The 18830-nt window shown below is 49.4% G+C and overlaps 3 protein-coding genes and 1 long non-coding RNA gene across 9 annotated transcripts in view; all 4 read right to left on the bottom strand.

Annotated features, from left to right (window-relative positions):
- Positions 1–187: 187 nt before the first annotated feature.
- On the bottom strand, positions 188–1614 carry LOC142988647 (DNA damage-inducible transcript 4-like protein). Of its 2 annotated transcripts, none has more exons than XM_076137882.1 (2): positions 1316–1614; positions 188–855 (listed from the first exon to the last, which is right to left on the bottom strand). In XM_076137882.1, exons 1-2 carry the CDS (start codon positions 1503–1505, stop codon positions 413–415), a joined length of 633 nt encoding a protein of 210 aa, XP_075993997.1. In that variant the 5' UTR covers positions 1506–1614; the 3' UTR covers positions 188–412. The 2 variants fall into 2 exon arrangements, with proteins under 2 accessions (XP_075993997.1, XP_075993996.1); XM_076137881.1 differs by having other exon boundaries at positions 188–858; positions 1316–1613.
- A 3315-nt stretch (positions 1615–4929) lies between these two features.
- LOC142988642 (stimulator of interferon genes protein-like) overlaps positions 4930–18830 on the bottom strand; it is a 114422-nt gene continuing 100521 nt past the window's right edge. The window contains exons 1-8 of one of the 5 annotated variants that reach the window (XM_076137874.1): positions 10933–11228; positions 10319–10545; positions 9947–10139; positions 9437–9545; positions 9098–9339; positions 6306–6495; positions 5170–5276; positions 4932–5079 (exon numbers count right to left, since the gene is read on the bottom strand). In XM_076137874.1, the coding sequence (XP_075993989.1) occupies positions 5053–5079; positions 5170–5276; positions 6306–6495; positions 9098–9339; positions 9437–9545; positions 9947–10139; positions 10319–10545 (1095 nt within the window). In that variant the 5' untranslated portion in view covers positions 10933–11228 and the 3' untranslated portion in view covers positions 4932–5052. Of the gene's footprint in view, positions 5277–6305; positions 6496–9097; positions 9340–9436; positions 9546–9946; positions 10140–10318; positions 10546–10928; positions 11229–18830 lie in introns of those variants that run through there. The other 4 variants (XM_076137870.1, XM_076137872.1, XM_076137873.1 and 1 more) reach the window with 4 other exon arrangements.
- Positions 12514–14318, bottom strand: LOC142988651 (uncharacterized). The gene is made up of 2 exons (XR_012960617.1): positions 14282–14318; positions 12514–13114 (listed from the first exon to the last, which is right to left on the bottom strand). It is a non-coding gene; the product is annotated as an uncharacterized LOC142988651 (long non-coding RNA).
- Positions 16977–18830, bottom strand: part of LOC142988643 (stimulator of interferon genes protein-like) — a 3866-nt gene continuing 2012 nt past the window's right edge. The window contains 2 exon segments of the mRNA XM_076137875.1: positions 16977–17229; positions 18179–18368. Coding sequence (XP_075993990.1) covers positions 17096–17229; positions 18179–18368 — 324 coding nt within the window. The 3' untranslated portion in view covers positions 16977–17095.

Here is an 18830-nt window from a genome sequence, read left to right as displayed (position 1 = left end):
ACACCAGTGTTTGTTGCATTATGAACTTCCTTCCCTGTTAATACGTCAGAACCTTAAGTTGTGTAAACCAGCTGGAACACAAACCACAGAACAGCCCGACCTGGTGTCTGATGAGCCGCCGTGGTGACTTCCTGTGTGGAGGCTTCAGTAATAAAGAGTCGCTTATAAACGAACAGCACAAAGAATGTTTGAGTAGAAAAATGTTTATTTCACATTTGTATAAATAACAAAAAGGTGTCTACAGGTGTGAGACCTGCTCAGGCCTGCAGACACACAGCTGGCACACTGCTACAGTGGAAGAGAACAGGAAGCATCCACACTCTGGACCTCCAGGATGTTCCAGTGCGCCGCTTCAAAACTCAAGTATGAAAAACACAGCAGAAACCCGGCGAGGCCTCGTCCACGTTGTGCTCTAATTGAAGTCGTGGACGACGGGGCTGGCAGAGGAGTAGAGCTTCCTCTTCACCAGACGGTACTCCGGTCTCAGCTTCAACACCTTGTTGCTGTCGAAGATGTGCTTCAGCGGCGGCCAGCCGTCGCCTACGTCGGCCTTGAAGACCACAGACAGTTCAAAGGTCGGGGTGACGTCAGGGTCGGGCGAGATGCTCCCCAGAGACTTCAGCCCGTCTTTGCTCTCCACGTAGACCTGGATGGAGGCTCCGCGGAGCCCGCACGGCTCGTCGGCCGAGGAGCGCACCACGTCCTGGCCCACCCTGGTGGACATGTGGCAGGGCAGCAGCAGCACCTGGCAGCACAGGATGGAGGCCTTGGCGTCTGTCAGACATCGCTCGATCTGCCGGGTCACTTCCTGCTGGATGAGCCGCTCTTCATGCTCTAAGCACGAGTCCCAACTGCCTGCTGAGAGAACAATTACATCATTAGGATCTCCATAGTTAATATATGCTCTGAGTAAAATGCTTTGAGAGCCACTAATGTCGTCAGTCAGTGGAGTTTAAATGAGTCACCTTTGACCTGTGACCGTAGTTTAGTCACCCACAGCCTCATGTGATGTGGATAAATGATGATTTGCAACATTACATCTAAACCACAGTCATCAGAACAAAGGCGCTGAATCAGCAGCGCCACTGAAGCTCAGCTGACATCAGATGACGTAATCTCTGCATCTGTTTCATCGGACGAGCTTCAGGTGCATCGCTGCCGATACAGACTGAAGTCCCGTGTAGTTTAAATATGAATGAATGTTTCAAAGTATCTCGCAGAGTCTAGGCTGAGAACAGGAACGTGACTGCTTCAGTGTTTTTGTTTTAAATTGTCTCTTAGCAGCTTTGACAACACAACTTTGCGAACAACTTACCTAGCGAGTTGTTTTCCGTGTCATCGCAGCTCTCGACGCTCCCCCGCCGGGTAGAACTCGTCTTGTGTCCCGGCGAAGTAAAATGGAAGAAGTACTTTCCTATCATGTCCACTACGCTCTTCTCCTCCTCCTCCTCCTCCGTCAGGACGGGCACTCCGCGTCCAGGCAGCAGGGCCGGGCGGTACACCATGTTGGCTCAGTGTCGTAAAGCTCCAGTCTCTCTCCTTCTCTCTTAGTCTGTATGTTCTCCATGTATGTTGTCAGAGGAGCGGTGCAACTCTGAAAACCGGCGCTCCGCTTTTATATCAGCACCGCCGGTTGCATCAGCTGAGTTCTCCTGCGGGGGCGGAGTCTGTCCCAGTGGGGGCGGGGCCTGCCCGGATCAATCTGGAAGCTTCGTCTCGTGCAACATGTCCGGGCGTTGCAGCGCGGTGAGTAACCAACCTGACTGAGGCTGAACCTGAGGCTGAGCCCAAACCTGAGCCTGAGCCTGAGCACGTACCAACACAACATTAACCCTTATCACAAGAAGTAGGAAACAAATGAACACAGAAACAACAGCAAACTGAAAACAAAGCACCAAACTCTGAAAACATCAACACATTCTCTTCTAGCTGCTACTGCCACTATTGTTGTTAGTGCTAATACAAATAAAAACTAATGATTATAATGGCCCCTCAGGCTGTTGTGGAAAAATGTTAACAAACCCCCAAGTCACCTACTGTCTTGTTTTCAGAACAAGTATATTATTATAATAATAATATTCAGACTCCAGTGTTGTGTACCCTTTAGTGTTCAGTCTCTTCATGTTTTTCTGTGTGCTGTTGGCGTGTCTGTGTGCGTTCACAACATGTCAGTGTTTCCTGCCCTGGAGGGAGCTGCTGCCAGTAACAACAAGTCAAGTTCATTTGTTTGGCCTCAGAGTTCTTCTAGCTGATTGATTTTGTGAAGAGACCCACCAAGGGAAATTACAAAGAGACCAAAAGGAAGATGTAAAAATAAAGATTATTATTTATTAATGGTTTACCAGGAGCTATAAAAGACACAGAGCAAACGTGTAAACAAGACAGCAGAGGCAGATCAACTTATATACAGATTAAACCTCATTTAGTGAGGGTTAGTAATAAACGTAAATTGTTTTTATGTTTACTTTATAATGCAGGGTGTTATCAGTCTTTACATCTTAAACAGATCACGCCTCTCCTGACGAGTGGAAGAGATTCCATCAGCACCCTGCACCACCCTGTAGCACCCTGCAGCACCCTGACAACAGACCAGGACACAACAACAAGTATGTTTATGCTCTTTAGTGCTGATCTCATCACTTTAAAGAGTGTTACACTTTATATCTTATTAGTTTCATATGTTCAAAGCAAACCTGAGCCTGCTGCTCAGTTATGTGGTGACATGATTAACCTGTGATGTGCCACAGCTTTGAGGAGAGAAATCTGTTTTAAAGAGAGATTAGGAGAGAAACATGAATATTTTGTTTCATAAATAATAAATGAAAATATATTCTTTTTATACCTAATTAATGTCATTTGTGACACACACACACACACACACACACACACACACACACACACACACACACACACACACACACACACACACACACTCTCTAGCTGTTTGTGAGCTTTGTCACTTTAAGGAAACTAAATGAATTAGATGCCAATGAAGTCATCATGTCACTTCCCAGTAAACCTACCTTGTAAGCACGTCAAGCCTCGACATGACGCCGGTGAGTAATGTGGTCTGACACACAGCTCACACACACCTGGTGAGAGGCGGGCATACACATATTCACAATGGAGACCAGACTGTTAGTCATTTCTTTTCCACTCATTTCAGTGATTTACCTTCGCTCATACCTGAAATATTTGCTCAAGTTCTATCCTGACATTTTAAAAATAGCTTCTTATCAGAGAGATGGCCGACATTACAACACTGATGGCTGCTAATAGTTAGTAGCTACAGTAAGTGTTGTTGAGTTGTTGTTCACCTGAGCGCCACACATCTCTCTCTCTCACACACACACACACAAACACATACACACACACACACACACACTCAAAGAAGGACCTAACTCTCCCTCTGATCTTAAACCAGCGGTGCCAGGCACAGAGGTTATCTTGTTCTTGTTATCCAGCAGGTTAACCTCTTACTCCCTGAGGCACCGGGTTGAGAGATCTCCTGAGTCTGACCACACTGCAGCCAACCAATCACATTCAGGCGATGATGTCACAGAGGCCAGCAGCCAAGGAGGAAGTGTCTTTGAGTGACAGTGCAGTGGGGAAACTACATGGTGATTTGACGGTAAGCCAGCTGTGTAAACTGTATCGCCTCTCTGTGCCCAAAGTATGACGTCGTGTCACGCCGCATCTCTGTGTTTTTGAGGTTATTACTTAGTTTAACATATTACAGCTTCACCATGAATGAGCCCTGTGTGTGTGTGTGTGTGTGTGTGTGTGTGTGTGTGTGTGTGTGTGTGTGTGTGTGTGTGTGTGTGTTCTATTAATAATACTGTATATTATAGTAATATCTCTTGTGTCATGTTGTTGTTTCAAGTCATTAATTGACCCACAATGCAATGCTATAACACCTCGTGATGGAGTGATTTATAGCTACGTCCTGATTACCTTCAGCACACACACCTGATGTAGGTCCTTTACATTGAGACACACAGTGGCAGTCCGGCCACGTCCTGTTTCTCACTCAGCAGGGCTTTGAGTTTCAAAGGCGACGCTGGAGGTCATGAGGCATGCACCAGCAGATAGGAGGGGCCTCCTCTGTTTACACACTTACATACCTGTCTCCCCTTCCTCTTTGCGCTCTTTCACCCTCCTCCCTTTGGTCAGCTGAGGATCCTTCTCCTGTCTCCTTCACGCCTGCTGAATCCTCTGTTTTCCTTCACAACAGCAGTGTTCTTTCACTTCCTGTCTCATGCTTGCGGTGCATAACCTGCATACAAAAACAAAACCTTTTGTAATCTCTATAAACACACCGGCCTTAATAGCATAACATGTTGGTATTAAAGCAGATAACATGTCTAGACACTCGTACACAGTTGTTTTGTGATAAATAGGCTGAAATAGAGATGAATGGTGTTTAGCCTTTGTGTCCGTGTGCAGATCAGCTGCTCCTGTTGATTTCCAGGAGTTCAGGAAAGGATCTCGTGACCTTTGAACTCCGTCACGCGAGGCTGAGACGATTCAACCGTCCAATAGCAACATCAGGACTTCATCCAACCACCTTTGATCTCAGTCGAACCACTTCATTACAATCCGACTCCAGGGCCACATGTTTACAGAGGCCAGGATCCCTCACCCGCAGGTGTGCAGGGTTCAGCTGGAGATGGAACTCCACCTGCCAGCTCTCACATTCTGATTACAGTAATCCATCAAATGGTGCAGCACCGCCCGCCTGTACATTTCTGTGAGTCTACGCATCATTTTATTACATTTCCTACGCTTGGTTTTGACAGGAGATGATGAAGATGATGGTGATTAATCTCAGTATGTCTCCAACTCTATTCCCCCCCTGACCATCCATCTCCTCCTCAGCAGGCAGACGTGAAGAGGAAGAGAGTTTACAGAGAAGATGAAATATGACAACGCCTCAACTTCTAAGGAAATCTTTGCATTTATTTCTTCATGGCTGTTCTGAAGCAAACACAAACTGAATACATCATCAGGAGAATCAGATATTACTACAACTTCTACTTTGTGTACATTCTGTCATGCATCAGAGTTCTCCACAGGTTCCTTGAGGGGCTTGGGCTTGTCCGAGCTGAACATGAGCGAGGGCTCGCAGCTCATCAGCCCCTGGTGGTTTAGGTATAGAAACGGGTCGGCCATTTCTTGCTGAGGAGGAGGAGTGAGGCAGAACTCCTCTTTCTCCTGCTGCTGCAGATGTCTAAGGATGACCGTGGACAGGAAGTGAGGCTCGTTCTCATGCAGGTCTGCAGGAAACGTGAGAGGAAGAGTAATGAAGGACAGCGTGACACGACTTAGTTACTTCACCTGGTTGATTGATGCAGTTGATCTTTTATTAAGAGGATCAACATGAGCTGTGTATCTTTGAAGGAGGCGACCTTTGAACTTCTCAGCAGGACATCACGTGTGACTTCATGAGACAGACTTTGACTTTCTTTGAGTTATCTACTTTATTGGATCAATACAGTCCAACCCAGAGATCATCATGTGAGCGGCCGTCTGATGTCACCTGATTGATGAGACGCGTTTGTTTCTCAGAGGCGGTAATGTTGTAATGTCAGAGCGATCTGATTGGCTCCCCAGCAGAATCTACAGATTTAATGCTTTCTGCCTTTAGTTTGGAAAAATCGCTTCATTTGACTCTATTAGGGTAAAAAAGAATAAATCGAAGAACGGCCACTCTCCTCTCTCAAAAGGCCGGCAATCACACTGATTGTACCACTTAGTTATAAGCAGACACACACTTATGAGACCATGTAAGGGAAGGGAAGCCACAAAAGCTCAGATGGAGCCAGAGAGAGGAACAAAGAGCAGAAGACTAATGACCCCAAAAACACTTTGACTAATGCACCGCTCTCTCTCTCTCTCTCTCTCTCTCTCATTCACTCGCTCGCAATCTCCTTCACACACTCTTTCCCTCCCTCCCTCCCTCTCTTTCACTCCCTCACTCTCTCTCTCTTCCCCTCTCTTTCTCTCTCACTCACTCTCTCTCTCTCCCCACCCCCCTCTCCCTTTCACTCACTCACTCACTCACTCACTCACTCACTCACTCACTCACTCACTCACTCACTCACTCACTCTCTCTCACTCCCTCACTCCCTCTTTCTCTCACTTACTCTCCCTCCTTTCTCTCTCACTCACTCTCTCTCTCTCCCCCCCTCCATCTCCCTCCCTCCCTTTCATTGACTCACTCACTCACTCACTCACTCACTCACTCACTCACTCACTCACTCTAGCCCCCTTCCCTCCCTCTCCCTCTCCCTCTCTCCTCCCACCGTTCAGCAGGATGAGTCTGTAGCGGTTGCGACACTCCAGTGAGCGCTCCAGGATGTCCCTCAGCGTCCTGTAGAAGAGGAGCACCTGCTGCCTGCGCTCCGTCTCCCCAAAGCCGGCGCTGCTCTCCTGCGACATGCGGTGCAGCGTCAGCAGAGGTGTGGCGTACTCCACCACACACTCACGGCCGCCCTGCTCACACACACACACACACACACACACACACACACACACACACACACACACAGTAATTAATCATGAATTGTGGAACTCTTAAACTGACTTCTGTCTTGCGTAGGTAGAGGGCGCTGTTGCTCTCCTCTGCTGCCTCCTCACTGGCCAATGTTCAGCTTTGACCAGGAGGTGGCGCCAAAGATGCAATGTGTCGATTGAAGCTGCTGGCGGTGCTGAACTGGTGCGTCAGGTGAGGTCACAGCTGTGTACCTGTCGGCCTCGTGTTTGATGCCACGTTGTACAAACCTGTACCGGTTGACTGGGCGGTGTGGCACCTTAACATTCCTCCAACCTCAAACTACACGTGCTCCCGTGTGTCTTACAACATCAGAGACCAGCAGTGTCAGAAATCAGCTGTTAACATTCCGTGTGTGTGTGTCTGTGTGTTCTCCTACTTAGGTTTCTGTTTCACCCAAATTCCAGTTTGCTTTGAAAGCAGCCGGAAGCAGTCTCTCTCTCTCTCTCTCTCTCTCTCTCTCTCTCTCTCTCTCTCTCTCTCTCTCTCTCTCTCTCTCTCTCTCTCTGCCTCTCTCTCTGCCTCTCTCTCTTTATCTGCGTCCCTCCCTCAGCCTCTCTTCCTCTCTCTCTCTCTCTTCCTCTCTCTCCCTCAGCCTCTCTCTTTCTCTCTTTATCTGCCTCTCTCTCTCTCTCTTTATCTGCCTCTCTCTGCCTCTCTCTCTCTCTCTCTGCCTCTCTCCCTCAGCCTCTCTCTCTCTCCTTCTCTCTCTTCTCTCTCTGCCTCTGTCTCTCTGCCTCTCTCCCTGTCTCACTCTCTCTGCCCCTCTCTCTCCCTCAGCCTCTCTCTCTCTCTCTCTCTTCCTCCTTCTCCCTCTCTGCCTCTCTCTCTTTTTTCCTCTCTCTCCCTCTCCCCTCTCTCTCTCTCTCTCTCCCCCTCTGTCTCTCTCTCTTTATCTGCGTCTCTCCCTCAGCCTCTCTTCCTCTCTCTCTCTCTTCCTCTCTCTCCCTCAGCCTCTCTCTCTCTCTCTCTCTCTCTCTTTATCTGCCTCTCTCTCTCTCTTTATCTGCCTCTCTCTGCCTCTCTCTCTCTCTCTCCCTCTCTGCCTCTCTCCCTCAGTCTCTCTCTCTCTCTCCTTCTCTCTCTTCTCTGCCTCTGTCTCTCTCTGCCTCTCTCCCTGTCTCACTCTCTCTGCCCCCCTCTCTCCCTCAGCCTCTCTCTCTCTCTCTCTCTTCCTCCTTCTCCCTCTCTGCCTCTCTCTCTCTCTTTTCCTCTCTCTCCCTCTCCCCCCTCTCTCTCTCTCTCTCCCCCTCTGTCTCTCTCTCTTTATCTGCGTCTCTCCCTCAGCCTCTCTTCCTCTCTCTCTCTCTTCCTCTCTCTCCCTCAGCCTCTCTCTCTCTCTCTCTCTCTTTATCTGCCTCTCTCTCTCTCTCTTTATCTGCCTCTCTCTGCCTCTCTCTCCCTCTCTGCCTCTCTCCCTCAGCCTCTCTCTCTCTCTCCCTTCTCTCTCTTCTCTCTCTGCCTCTCTCCCTGTCTCACTCTCTCTGCCCCTCTTTCTCCCTCAGCCTCTCTTCCTCTCTCTCCCTCAGCCTCTCTTCCTCTCTCTCTCTCTCTTCCTCTCTCTCCCTCAGCCTCTCTCTTTCTCTCTTTATCTGCCTCTCTCTCTCTCTCTTTATCTGCCTCTCTCTGCCTCTCTCTCTCTCTCTCTGCCTCTCTCCCTCAGCCTCTCTCTCTCTCCTTCTCTCTCTTCTCTCTCTGCCTCTGTCTCTCTGCCTCTCTCCCTGTCTCACTCTCTCTGCCCCTCTCTCTCCCTCAGCCTCTCTCTCTCTCTCTCTCTTCCTCCTTCTCCCTCTCTGCCTCTCTCTCTCTTTTCCTCTCTCTCCCTCTCCCCCTCTCTCTCTCTCTCTCTCCCCCTCTGTCTCTCTCTCTTTATCTGCGTCTCTCCCTCAGCCTCTCTTCCTCTCTCTCTCTCTCTTCCCCTCTCTTCATCAGCCTCTCTCTCTCTCTCTCTCTCTCTCTCTCTCTCTTTATCTGCCTCTCTCTGCCTCTCTCTCTCTCTCTCCCTCTCTGCCTCTCTCCCTCAGCCTCTCTCTCTCTCTCCTTCTCTCTCTTCTCTCTCTGCCTCTGTCTCTCTCTGCCTCTCTCCCTGTCTCACTCTCTCTGCCCCTCTCTCTCCCTCAGCCTCTCCCCCTCTCTCTCTCTCTCTCTCTCTCTCTCTCTCTCTCTCTCTCTCTCTCTCTCTCTCTCTCTCTCTCTCTCTCTCTCTCTCTCTCTCTCTACTCCAGAGTGAAGTTGACTTGCTGCACTGAAGCCCAGCAGCAGCTTCACATATTTGCCTCCTGAGGGAAATTTCGGCGAGGTCACTCCCAGGACGTAAAGTGACAGAGATTACGGATTATCTGCTTAAAAATGGGATTTATAATAGATTTTCCACACTATGACAAATCAAAATACCCACAGCGGGGAAACCCAAATGTGCTCCGTGAATCACAGCCAGCTAAGATTGATTACTTTATCATAAATGAATCTCATCAAGTCAAACTGCAGCCTGTGGCGACTGAAGCATAACAAACTAACATTAGATCCACTTTGCTCAGCACCTACCTCCCTCTGCTCATCCAGTATCGTGTAGACGCTGTGCTTGAAGACGCGACCCCTGACCCCTGCCCGGTCCATCTCCACGTTGGGGAGGTTGTCGTAGAAACTGATGTTGTCATCTTCGTTCTCCAGCTTCTGCGAGATGTTGGCGTTGAGGGGGATGAGGATGAGAAGCTTCCTGGAGCCACGCCCCTGGAACGGACCGTCCAGATGGGAGGCACGAAACGCTGCGATGGACTCCTCCAACCCTGAACCAACCAGGAAACACATTTGATTAATACACATTATTATTCAGACTAATACTGTGTGTGTGTGTGTGTGTGTGTGTGTGTGTGTGTTACTGACGTGGCAGCACCAGTTGCAGGTAGCCCAGGTAGAAGGACCAGGCCAGGCCGTGGGCCACGTTCATCTTCCTCCCCTCGCAGATGTCCGACACCTCCACCTCCGACGGGCCCTGCACTCCGGCCACAGAAACACAGAGAGGACGTGTGAACACGCTGCTCTCTGCTGAACAGGTGGGATTCTATCTTTGTTTGTTTGTTTCAAGTGGAGTCTTTTGTTTTTGTTTGAGTCAGTTTGTTTCATGTTTCCTGGAATGTGCTGGAACTGTTTTATAAAAACAGAAGCAAACAAGTTCTTCATTTTCTGTTGGTACAGTTTGAATTTGCACTTTTATCATTTATAATCAGGGCCAGACTTCAGGATTTTGGCGTCCGGGCGACGCAGGAGAGGAAGTAGTAAGTTTCCTTTTTTACTAACTGGAATTAAAAGAAACAAATACTGTGATCCAAGTGTGTGTGTGTGTGTGTGTGTGTGTGTGTGTCTGTGTGTGTGTGTGTGTGATGTGGACCTCACCAGCACTCCCAGGGTTTTGACCAGCGGGTAGAGAGCAGAGACCAGGCAGAGCAGCTCACAGCAGTGGCTCAGATCAGGCAGAGGCTGACCAACCAGGTACAGCAGGAGGCCGGCCCCCCCCGCAGCCGGCACGGTCCGTCCGCTCAGACCGCAGGCCAGCAGGACGCGGCTCAGCACAGGCGGGCATCGGTACCTGGGAGAGAGGCGGAGCCAGAGAGAGGTGAAGGCCCGCCCACGACACACTGAGAAAACTGAGAAAGAGGGAGAGAGAGAGAGAGAGAGAGAGAGACAGAGAGAGAGAGAGAGAGAGAGAGAGAGAGAGAGAGAGAGAGAGAGAGGGAGAGAGAGGGGCAGAGAGAGAGAGACTCTCACCTGGTGTTTGCGTGGTGCAGTATCTCCTCTGGCAACAAACAGAGTCCGTGCAGCAAAGGGCCCAGTGTCAGGATGAGGATCGCCATGGCGACCCAGCCAAACAACCTCTCAGGTGACACAAGCCATACGCCCACCATCGCCGTGACAGCCGTCACTGTGGCGCACACCTTGGGTAAAGTCCCACGAGGCCGAGGGACGACAGCGTCCTCGTTAAGGAGGTTCTGCATCTGGGAGGGAAAGGTCACCCGGGGTCACAGGAAATGTTTACGCAGCAAAATATAAAGAATAACGAGCAGGTTTACAATCCAGCGTGTTCAGGGATCAGAGCTTTACCCTCTTTAGGCCTCTTTATGACAGTTTGGGTCAGTAATCGAGGAAATATTTCAACTTAATGATCTCATACAGAATGATGTCATACAGAGTCCCATCAGTTACGCCAACGTGTGTGTGTGTGTGTGTGTGTTAAGGTCCTGGAGTGTAAACAGCGATTAGTATCCAATCCCTTTGAGTGTGTGATCATGTTGCCGTGTGGTTTGAAACGATTTGTTATTACAGATAAAACTTAGTTGCTCATTTTTAACAAGTACAGACAGAGAAAATAAAGTTGGACTCACCGTGCTGTGTGTGTGTGTGTGTGTGCGCGCTGAGCTGAGTCCAGAGGTGTATTTGGTGTTTCCTCCTCTCTCTGCTCCACTCCTTGTCCCTCTCCCTCTCCCACGCCCTCAGCCTCCGTCCTCCTTCACTTTCACTTTCACAGATACACCCTGATCCCCTCCCCCCCTGATGCTCTGGGTGTTTCTGGCCGTCGCGAGGAAATCCGGCAGATGAAAAGCGCCGTAAAGAACCACAAAGCCAAAGCGGCGAGCGCAGTAAGAGAGACGCGGCTCAGCGCAGCAGTGAAGCTCTGAGGCTTTATTTGTTTATTTTTGCTTTGTCGTTGCTCTAAACAGGCTCTGCAGGTTCGTGTGATACTACTGGTTAGAGCACTGTCACATTGTGTGTTGACAGATGAGAGTGTGTACATTAAATGGGCTTTATGTGGCTGATGGGCTTTATGGGAGGCAGTGGCTCAGTGGGTAGTGCTTCCGCTTGGGAACCGGAGGGTCGCCGGTTCGTGCCCCTGAGCAAGGCACCGAACCCTCAATTGCTCCCCCCTCTGCGAAGGGTGGTAATGTAATGTAAGTCGCTTTGGATAAAAGCGTCTGCCAAATGATCGTAATGTAATGTAATGTAATAGTGGACCGTACATCACCCAGCACGTCTCTCTTACTTACCTATGACACAGTGGGATTCACTCCCACTCTGATGGGAGTGAATCCACAACAGGAACAACGACAGGAACAACAGGTCCAGTCTGTGTGGAGCATAGCTCACGTATTTTCAGGGCGTTTCCTCTGGCTTTACATTAGTAAGTGATTGTGTGTGTGTGTGTGTGTGTGTGTTTTCATTGATAAGGAAATGAAGGCTCTGACTCCGCACCAAAGGTTCATGCATATTTTATTCAAGAGTAAAAAAAGTGGATCGTCCCATGGGGCATGCTTACAGTGTTAGTGACTGGGGAGTCAAAACAGAGAGAGAGAGAGAGAGAGAGAGAGAGAGAGAGAAGAGAGAGAGAGAGAAGAGAGAGAAGAGAAAGAAAGAACCGTGGCACAGTCTCTATGGCACAGGGGTCTCCCAGGGCGGTTCACCTCTCCCAAAGAAGCACAACAAGATCAACGGGGGGACGGGGGGGATCTCCACCCGAGCGGGAGATGGACGGCGTGCGGTGCTACAAAAGGTGAACAGGAATCTCCTCCTACGAATGAAAGCACGGCGTGGGCTCAGATTATAGTGCAGCTGGAGCTCAGACTCCACTCAGCTCAGCCTCCTTCCTGTCAGTCTCCTCGCTCCTCGCGTGACTGATGGCTGAGATTTTGGTGAGTTTTTGCGGAAGGAGAGAAAAAAACCAAACACATTTTGGGGATGTTTCCATGTGGCGGCATGTTGGTACACACACACACACACACACACACACACACACGCACAGACAAATCCCACACAGTCTAGCAACGACCATACAAAAGCAACTTCATCACCATCCACTACGTTTGATACCACTTCCTGTTGAGATGCAAACAGGAAAAGGAAATATATTTATACTGTATATATTTATATATGCAGGAAGTGCCCATCTTTTAATGCAACGCCCTGATGGCCACGCCCCCCCTGCACACACCGATACACCAACTCGCTGACTGGCGAGCCATCCTCAATCTATACGGCCAGCTGCGGATCCGAGTGTTTTTGTGGTTTCCTGTTTCCTGTGCAGGTACACGGGATGCGTAGATCTCTAAAGATGGCCGACCAGTTCAGGTGGGAAAGTCCAGGCACGTTCACACCTTTACACACAGCTGGGTGGGGCAACGGGAAAGGGGTGGGTGACAGAATATATATATGTATGTGTGTGTGTGTGTGTGTGTGTGTGTGAGATATATGTCTATGTACACGTATCTATAAAGATGATACCATGTCAGTATGCAGGTCTGTGTCTGGGCAGGTGGAGGTGTGTGTGTGTGTGTCTGTGTGTGTGTGTGTGTCTGTGTGTGTGTGTGTGTGTGTATATATATGTGTGTGTTCATCACTGTATATTGCTGTTGCTGTCGGTGCCGTTGGGCTCGCTCATGTTCATGCGGCCCATGGACACGCCCACACTGTTGACGCCGTCGCGGCGCGGTGGCATCCTCTCGTTGATGCGGTCCAGACCTTTGGCCTCCTCGAAGCTGCTGATCCGATGCTGAGGGGAGAAGCCTCGGATGGCTGCGGGAACACACACACACACACACACGGAGTTAATGTTAAGATATTCAGTGTTGTGCGTTGTGTGTTGTGTGTTGTGTATCCAAACCCCTGTGAGCTTTGAAGGAAATTCCAGACCGCGTTTTCTGCCGATCATTTGGGATTTGGATAACAAAGTTCCGTCGCTTACACACATCTACAGGATAAACACACATACTAACATGAACACACACCAGCCAGTGCTCATCTGCTGTCTGAGTGCTGAACTAGGATTAGTTTGACCTTTGCAAAGGTGAAGGTCAATGTGACCCGGGCCAGTGATCCTAGATCAGTAGTCTGAGATGCTGCGACACACAAAGCACAGAGCGACACACAGAGGAGCTGCTTCATCCTGAGAGACGTCACACCACACACACACACACACACATCTGTGCTGGAATCCTCTGCTTCTTCTTCTTGGCTCAGTTTTGAAGCCCAATGTCCGTGTTGTTGCCTTGGTAAGACATTACATCGTCAATTCTTTAGTGGTGCTGAGCTTTGCCACACTTTCTTCTCCCCCTCAGTGTATAGAACCACACACACACACACACACACACACACAGTACCTAACAAACCAGCTACCAACCATAGAACATACAGAAGAAGAACTACATGAAGAACCCATCATTTATTGACTGAAACAAATGATGGGCTGTAGTTCAGGTGGGCTGAATGTAAACACACACACTTAACTACAGCGTGCACGGCAAAGACGACTTCTAGAGACAGACTGTCCATCAGACACACACACACCATGACCACAATCTGTTCAATACCGACAAATACACTCAGATAGTGAGTTATAAAGGATAACATGTTGTTGTTGTTTGTAGAGAAACAGATTGATGGCATGTTCACCTTCCACAGAGCCACAGTCTCTGTTAGGTGCTGACAAGAGGACACACACACACTGACTAACACACTGCAGACTACAAAGGGTGTGTGTGTGTGTGTAGATAAGATGCAAATCTGATGCAAAGATGTGTGAGTGTGTTTCCTGAGAGAAGGAAAGAGAGGAGAGTGTGTGTTAAATGTGGTGGCCGATGCTGTTAGGAAGAGCTTGGTGCATTGTGGGTAAACGTAAAAACCTATGACCTCATGAGCGCTGACACGTACGCACACACACGGTGGGGATGAGTGGGAGTTTACCTTCGTCGTCCTTATCTGTCTCGATGGCTTCTATGGCCTCAATGGTAGCTGAAGGATGGGCGGAGAGAGAGAGGGAGAATGAGAGAGAGTGAGAGGGAGAGGGGGGGAGAGAGAGAGGAGGGGGAGAGAGAGAGGAGAGAGAGTGAGAGGGCGAGTGAGAGAGAGGGAGAGAGAGAGGGGTAGAGGGAGAGAGAGTGAGAGGGAGGGAGGGAGAGAGAGAGGAGAGAGAGTGAGAGGGCGAGTGAGAGAGAGGGAGAGAGAGAGGGGTAGAGGGAGAGAGAGGAGAGAGAGTGAGAGGGAGGGAGGGAGAGAGAGAGAGAGGGAGAGTGAGAGAGAGTGAGAGGGAGGGAGGGAGAGAGGGAGAGAGTGAGAGGGAGGGAGGGAGAGTGAGAGAGAGTGAGAGGGAGGGAGAGAGAGAGAGAAAGACAGAGAGGGAGAGGCAGAGACAGAGGGTGAGAAAGAGGCAGAGAGAGTGAAAAAAAGAGAGAGAGGGAGGAAGATGGAGAGAGGGAGAAAGAGAGAGTGAGAGAGAGGCAGAGAGAGAAAGAGAGAGAGAGGGAGGAAGACAAAGAGAGAGAGAGGGAGAGAGAGGCAGAGAGAGAGAAAGACGGAGAGAGGGAGGCAGAAAGCAACAGGGGAGTCCGAGAGGCAGAGGAGTGAGAGTAGAGAAAGTAGAGAGGAGTGAAGGCTGAAACATGCTTCTGTGCAGGTACATAAACATGTGTGTGTGTGTTTGTGTGTGTGTTTGTGTGTGTGTGGACGTAGAGCAGGGGCTTGTGGGTAACGGCCTCTCGTTCGCTCTCAAACCCGAGCGGAGCGACAGTTTTGACATTTGACATTCACAAGGAATCACGTGGAATGTGAGTCAGCGTGAAACGGTTGCTCACGGCGACGAGTGGTGTGTGTGAGTCATCTCCAAACTGTGCAGACCTCCAGAGCTTCTATAATACAACAACGCCTCCCTCAGGTAAACAAAGAGATGAGCAGGTGTCTGTCAGGAGTGGGCGGAGCCTAAAGCCCAGATGAGAGGAGGAACTCTGTCCTTCTCTCTTTCTCTTCTTACACTTCTTTAACAGCGACCGGCCCAAAAGCATGTTTCAGGCTCAAGCCAGGGCAGCAGAGAGGCCATGGAAGGTCTGCAGCTTAGAACACACACACACACACACACACACACACACACACACACACACACAAACACACACACACACACACACACACACAAAACACACACACACACACACACACACACACATCATGTTTGCCTGTCTTTCTCTCTGCCAGTCAATCTTGATGAACCCTCTTATCTCTGCAACTCTACTTTCTCTCTCTCTCTCTCTCTCTCTCTCTCTCTCTCTCTCTCTCTCTCTCTCTCTCTCTCTCTCTCTCTCTCTCTCTCTCTCTCTCTCTCTCACACACACACACTCAAAGGTGATTTGATGGTAAGCCGGCTGTGTAAACTGTATCACCTCTCTGTGCCCAAAGTATGACGTCGTGTCACGCCGCACCTCTGTGTTTTTGAGGTTATTACTTAGTTTAACATATTACAGCTTCACCATGAATGAGCCCTGTGTGTGTGTGTGTGTGTGTGTGTGTGTTATATTAATAATACTGTATATTATAGTAATATCTCTTGTGTCATGTTGTTGTTTCAAGTCATTAATTGACCCACAATGCAATGCTATAACACCTTGTGATGGAGTGATTTATAGCTACGTCCTGATTACCTTCAGCACACACACCTGATGTAGGTCCTTTACATTGAGACACACAGTGGCAGTCCGGCCACGTCCTGTTTCTCACTCAGCAGGGCTTTGAGTTTCTGCCTCCTATCTGCTGGCATGCACCAGCAGATAGGAGGGGCCTCCTCTGTTTACACACTTACATACCTGTCTCCCCTTCCTCTTTGGGCTCTTTCACCCTCCTCCCTTTGGTCAGCTGAGGATCCTTCTCCTGTCTCCTTCAAGCCTGCTGAATCCTCTGTTTTCCTTCACAACAGCAGTGTTCTTTCACTTCCTGTCTCATGCTTGCGGTGCATAACCTGCATACAAAAACAAAACCTTTTGTAATCTCTATAAACACACCGGCCTTAATAGCATAACATGTTGGTATTAAAGCAGATAACATGTCTAGACACTCGTACACAGTTGTTTTGTGATAAATAGGCTGAAATAGAGATGAATGGTGTTTAGCCTTTGTGTCCGTGTGCAGATCAGCTGCTCCTGTTGATTTCCAGGAGTTCAGGGAAGGATCTCGTGACCTTTGAACTCCGTCACGTGAGGCTGAGACGATTCAACCGTCCAATAGCAACATCAGGACTTCATCCAACCACCTTTGATCTCAGTCGAACCACTTCATTACAATCCGACTCCAGGGCCACATGTTTACAGAGGCCAGGATCCCTCACCCGCAGGTGTGCAGGGTTCAGCTGGAGATGGAACTCCACCTGCCAGCTCTCACATTCTGATTACAGTAATCCATCAAATGGTGCAGCACCGCCCGCCTGTACATTTCTGTGAGTCTACGCATCAGTTTATTACATTTCCTACGCTTGGTTTTGACAGGAGATGATGAAGATGATGGTGATTAATCTCAGTATGTCTCCAACTCTATTCCCCCCCGGACCATCCATCTCCTCCTCAGCAGGCAGACGTGAAGAGGAAGAGAGTTTACAGAGAAGATGAAATATGACAACGCCTCAACTTCTCAGGAAATCTTTGCATTTATTTCTTCATGGCTGTTCTGAAGCAAACACAAACTGAATACATCATCAGGAGAATCAGATATTACTACAACTGCTACTGTGTGTACATTCTGTCAAGCATCGGAGTTCTCCACAGGTTCCATGTCTTGCTGAGGAGGAGGAGTGAGGCAGAACTCCTCTTTCTCCTACTGCTGCAGATGTCTAAGGATGACCCTGGACAGGAAGTGAGGGTCGTTCTCGTGCTGGTCTGCAGGAAACGTGAGAGGAAGAGTAATGAAGGACAGCGTGACACGACTTAGTTACTTCACCTGGTTGATTGATGCAGTTGATTTTTTTATTGAGAGGATCAACATGAGCTGTGTATCTTTGAAGGAGGCGACCTTTGAACTTCTCAGCAGGACATCACGTGTGACTTCACGAGACAGACTTTGACTTTCTTTGAGTTATCTACTTTATTGGATCAATACAGTCCAGCCCAGAGATCATCATGTGAGCGGCCGTCTGATGTCACCTGATTGATGAGACGCGTTTGTTTCTCAGAGGCGGTAATGTTGTAATGTCAGAGCGATCTGATTGGCTCCCCAGCAGAATCTACAGATTTAATGCTTTCTGCCTTTAGTTTGGAAAAATCGCTTCATTTGACTCTATTAGGGTAAAAAAGAATAAATCGAAGAACGGCCACTCTCCTCTCTCAACAGGCCGGCAATCACACTGATTGTACCACTTTGTTATAAGCAGACACACACTTATGAGACCATGTAAGGGAAGGGAAGCCACAAAAGCTCAGATGGAGCCAGAGAGAGGAACAAAGAGCAGAAGACTAATGACCCCAAAAACACTTTGACTAATGCACCACTCTCTCTCTCTCTCTCTCTCTCTCTCTCTCTCTCTCTCTCTCTCTCTCTCTCCCTCCCTCTCTTTCTCTCACTCACTCGCTCGCAATCTCCTTCACACACTCTCTTTCCCTCCCTCCCTCCCTCTCTTTCACTCCCTCACTCTCTCTCTCTTTCCCTCTCTTTCTCTCACTCACTCATTCGCTAACTCTCCCCCCTTTCTCTCTCACTCACTCTCTCTCTCCCCACCCTCCCTCTCCCTTTCACTCACTCACTCACTCACTCACTCACTCACTCACTCACTCACTCACTCACTCACTCTAGCCCCCTTCCCTCCCTCTCCCTCTCCCTCTCTCCTCCCACCGTTCAGCAGGATGAGTCTGTAGCGGTTGCGACACTCCAGTGAGCCCTCCAGGATGTCCCTCAGCGTCCTGTAGAAGAGGAGCACCTGCTGCCTGCGCTCCGCCTCCCCTAGGCCGGCGCTGCTCTCCTGCGACATGCGGTGCAGCGTCAGCAGAGGTGTGGCGTACTCCACCAAACACTCACGGCCGCCCTGCTCACACACACACACACACACACATACACACACACACACACACACACACACACACACACACACACAGAGAGTAATTAATCATGAATTGTGGAACTCTTAAACTGACTTCTGTCTTGCGTAGGTAGAGGGCGCTGTTGCTCTCCTCTGCTGCCTCCTCACTGGCCAATGTTCAGCTTTAACCAGGAGGTGGCGCCAAAGATGCAGTGTGTCGATTGAAGCTGCTGGCGGTGCTGAACTGGTGCGTCAGGTGAGGTCACAGCTGTGGACCTGTCGGCCTCGTGTTTGATGCCACGTTGTACAAACCCTGTACCGGTTGACTGGGCGGTGTGGCACCTTAACATTCCTCCAACCTCAAACTACACGTGCTCCCGTGTGTCTTACAACATCAGAGACCAGCAGTGTCACAAATCAGCTGTTAACATTCCATGTGTGTGTGTGTGTGTGTGTGTGTGTTCTCCT

This window comes from Genypterus blacodes, unplaced genomic scaffold, assembly GCF_046128005.1.
Source record: "Genypterus blacodes isolate CSIRO-AG114 ecotype Tasmania unplaced genomic scaffold, CSIRO-AGI_Gbla_v1 ptg000340l_1, whole genome shotgun sequence".
Classification (NCBI taxonomy): Eukaryota; Metazoa; Chordata; class Actinopteri; order Ophidiiformes; family Ophidiidae; genus Genypterus; species Genypterus blacodes.
Note: the sequence above shows the minus strand (reverse complement) of the source record. Positions and strands in the feature narration are given on the sequence as shown.

Bases quoted from the DNA above. Each gene is read 5' to 3' on its own strand.
- LOC142988647 (XM_076137881.1), bottom strand. From the start codon at position 1,505: ATGGTGTACCGCCCGGCCCTGCTGCCTGGACGCGGAGTGCCCGTCCTG. The intron at 859-1,315 runs GTAAGTTGTTCG...TTGTTCTCTCAG, and splicing joins CACGGAAAACAACTCGCTAG to CAGGCAGTTGGGACTCGTGC.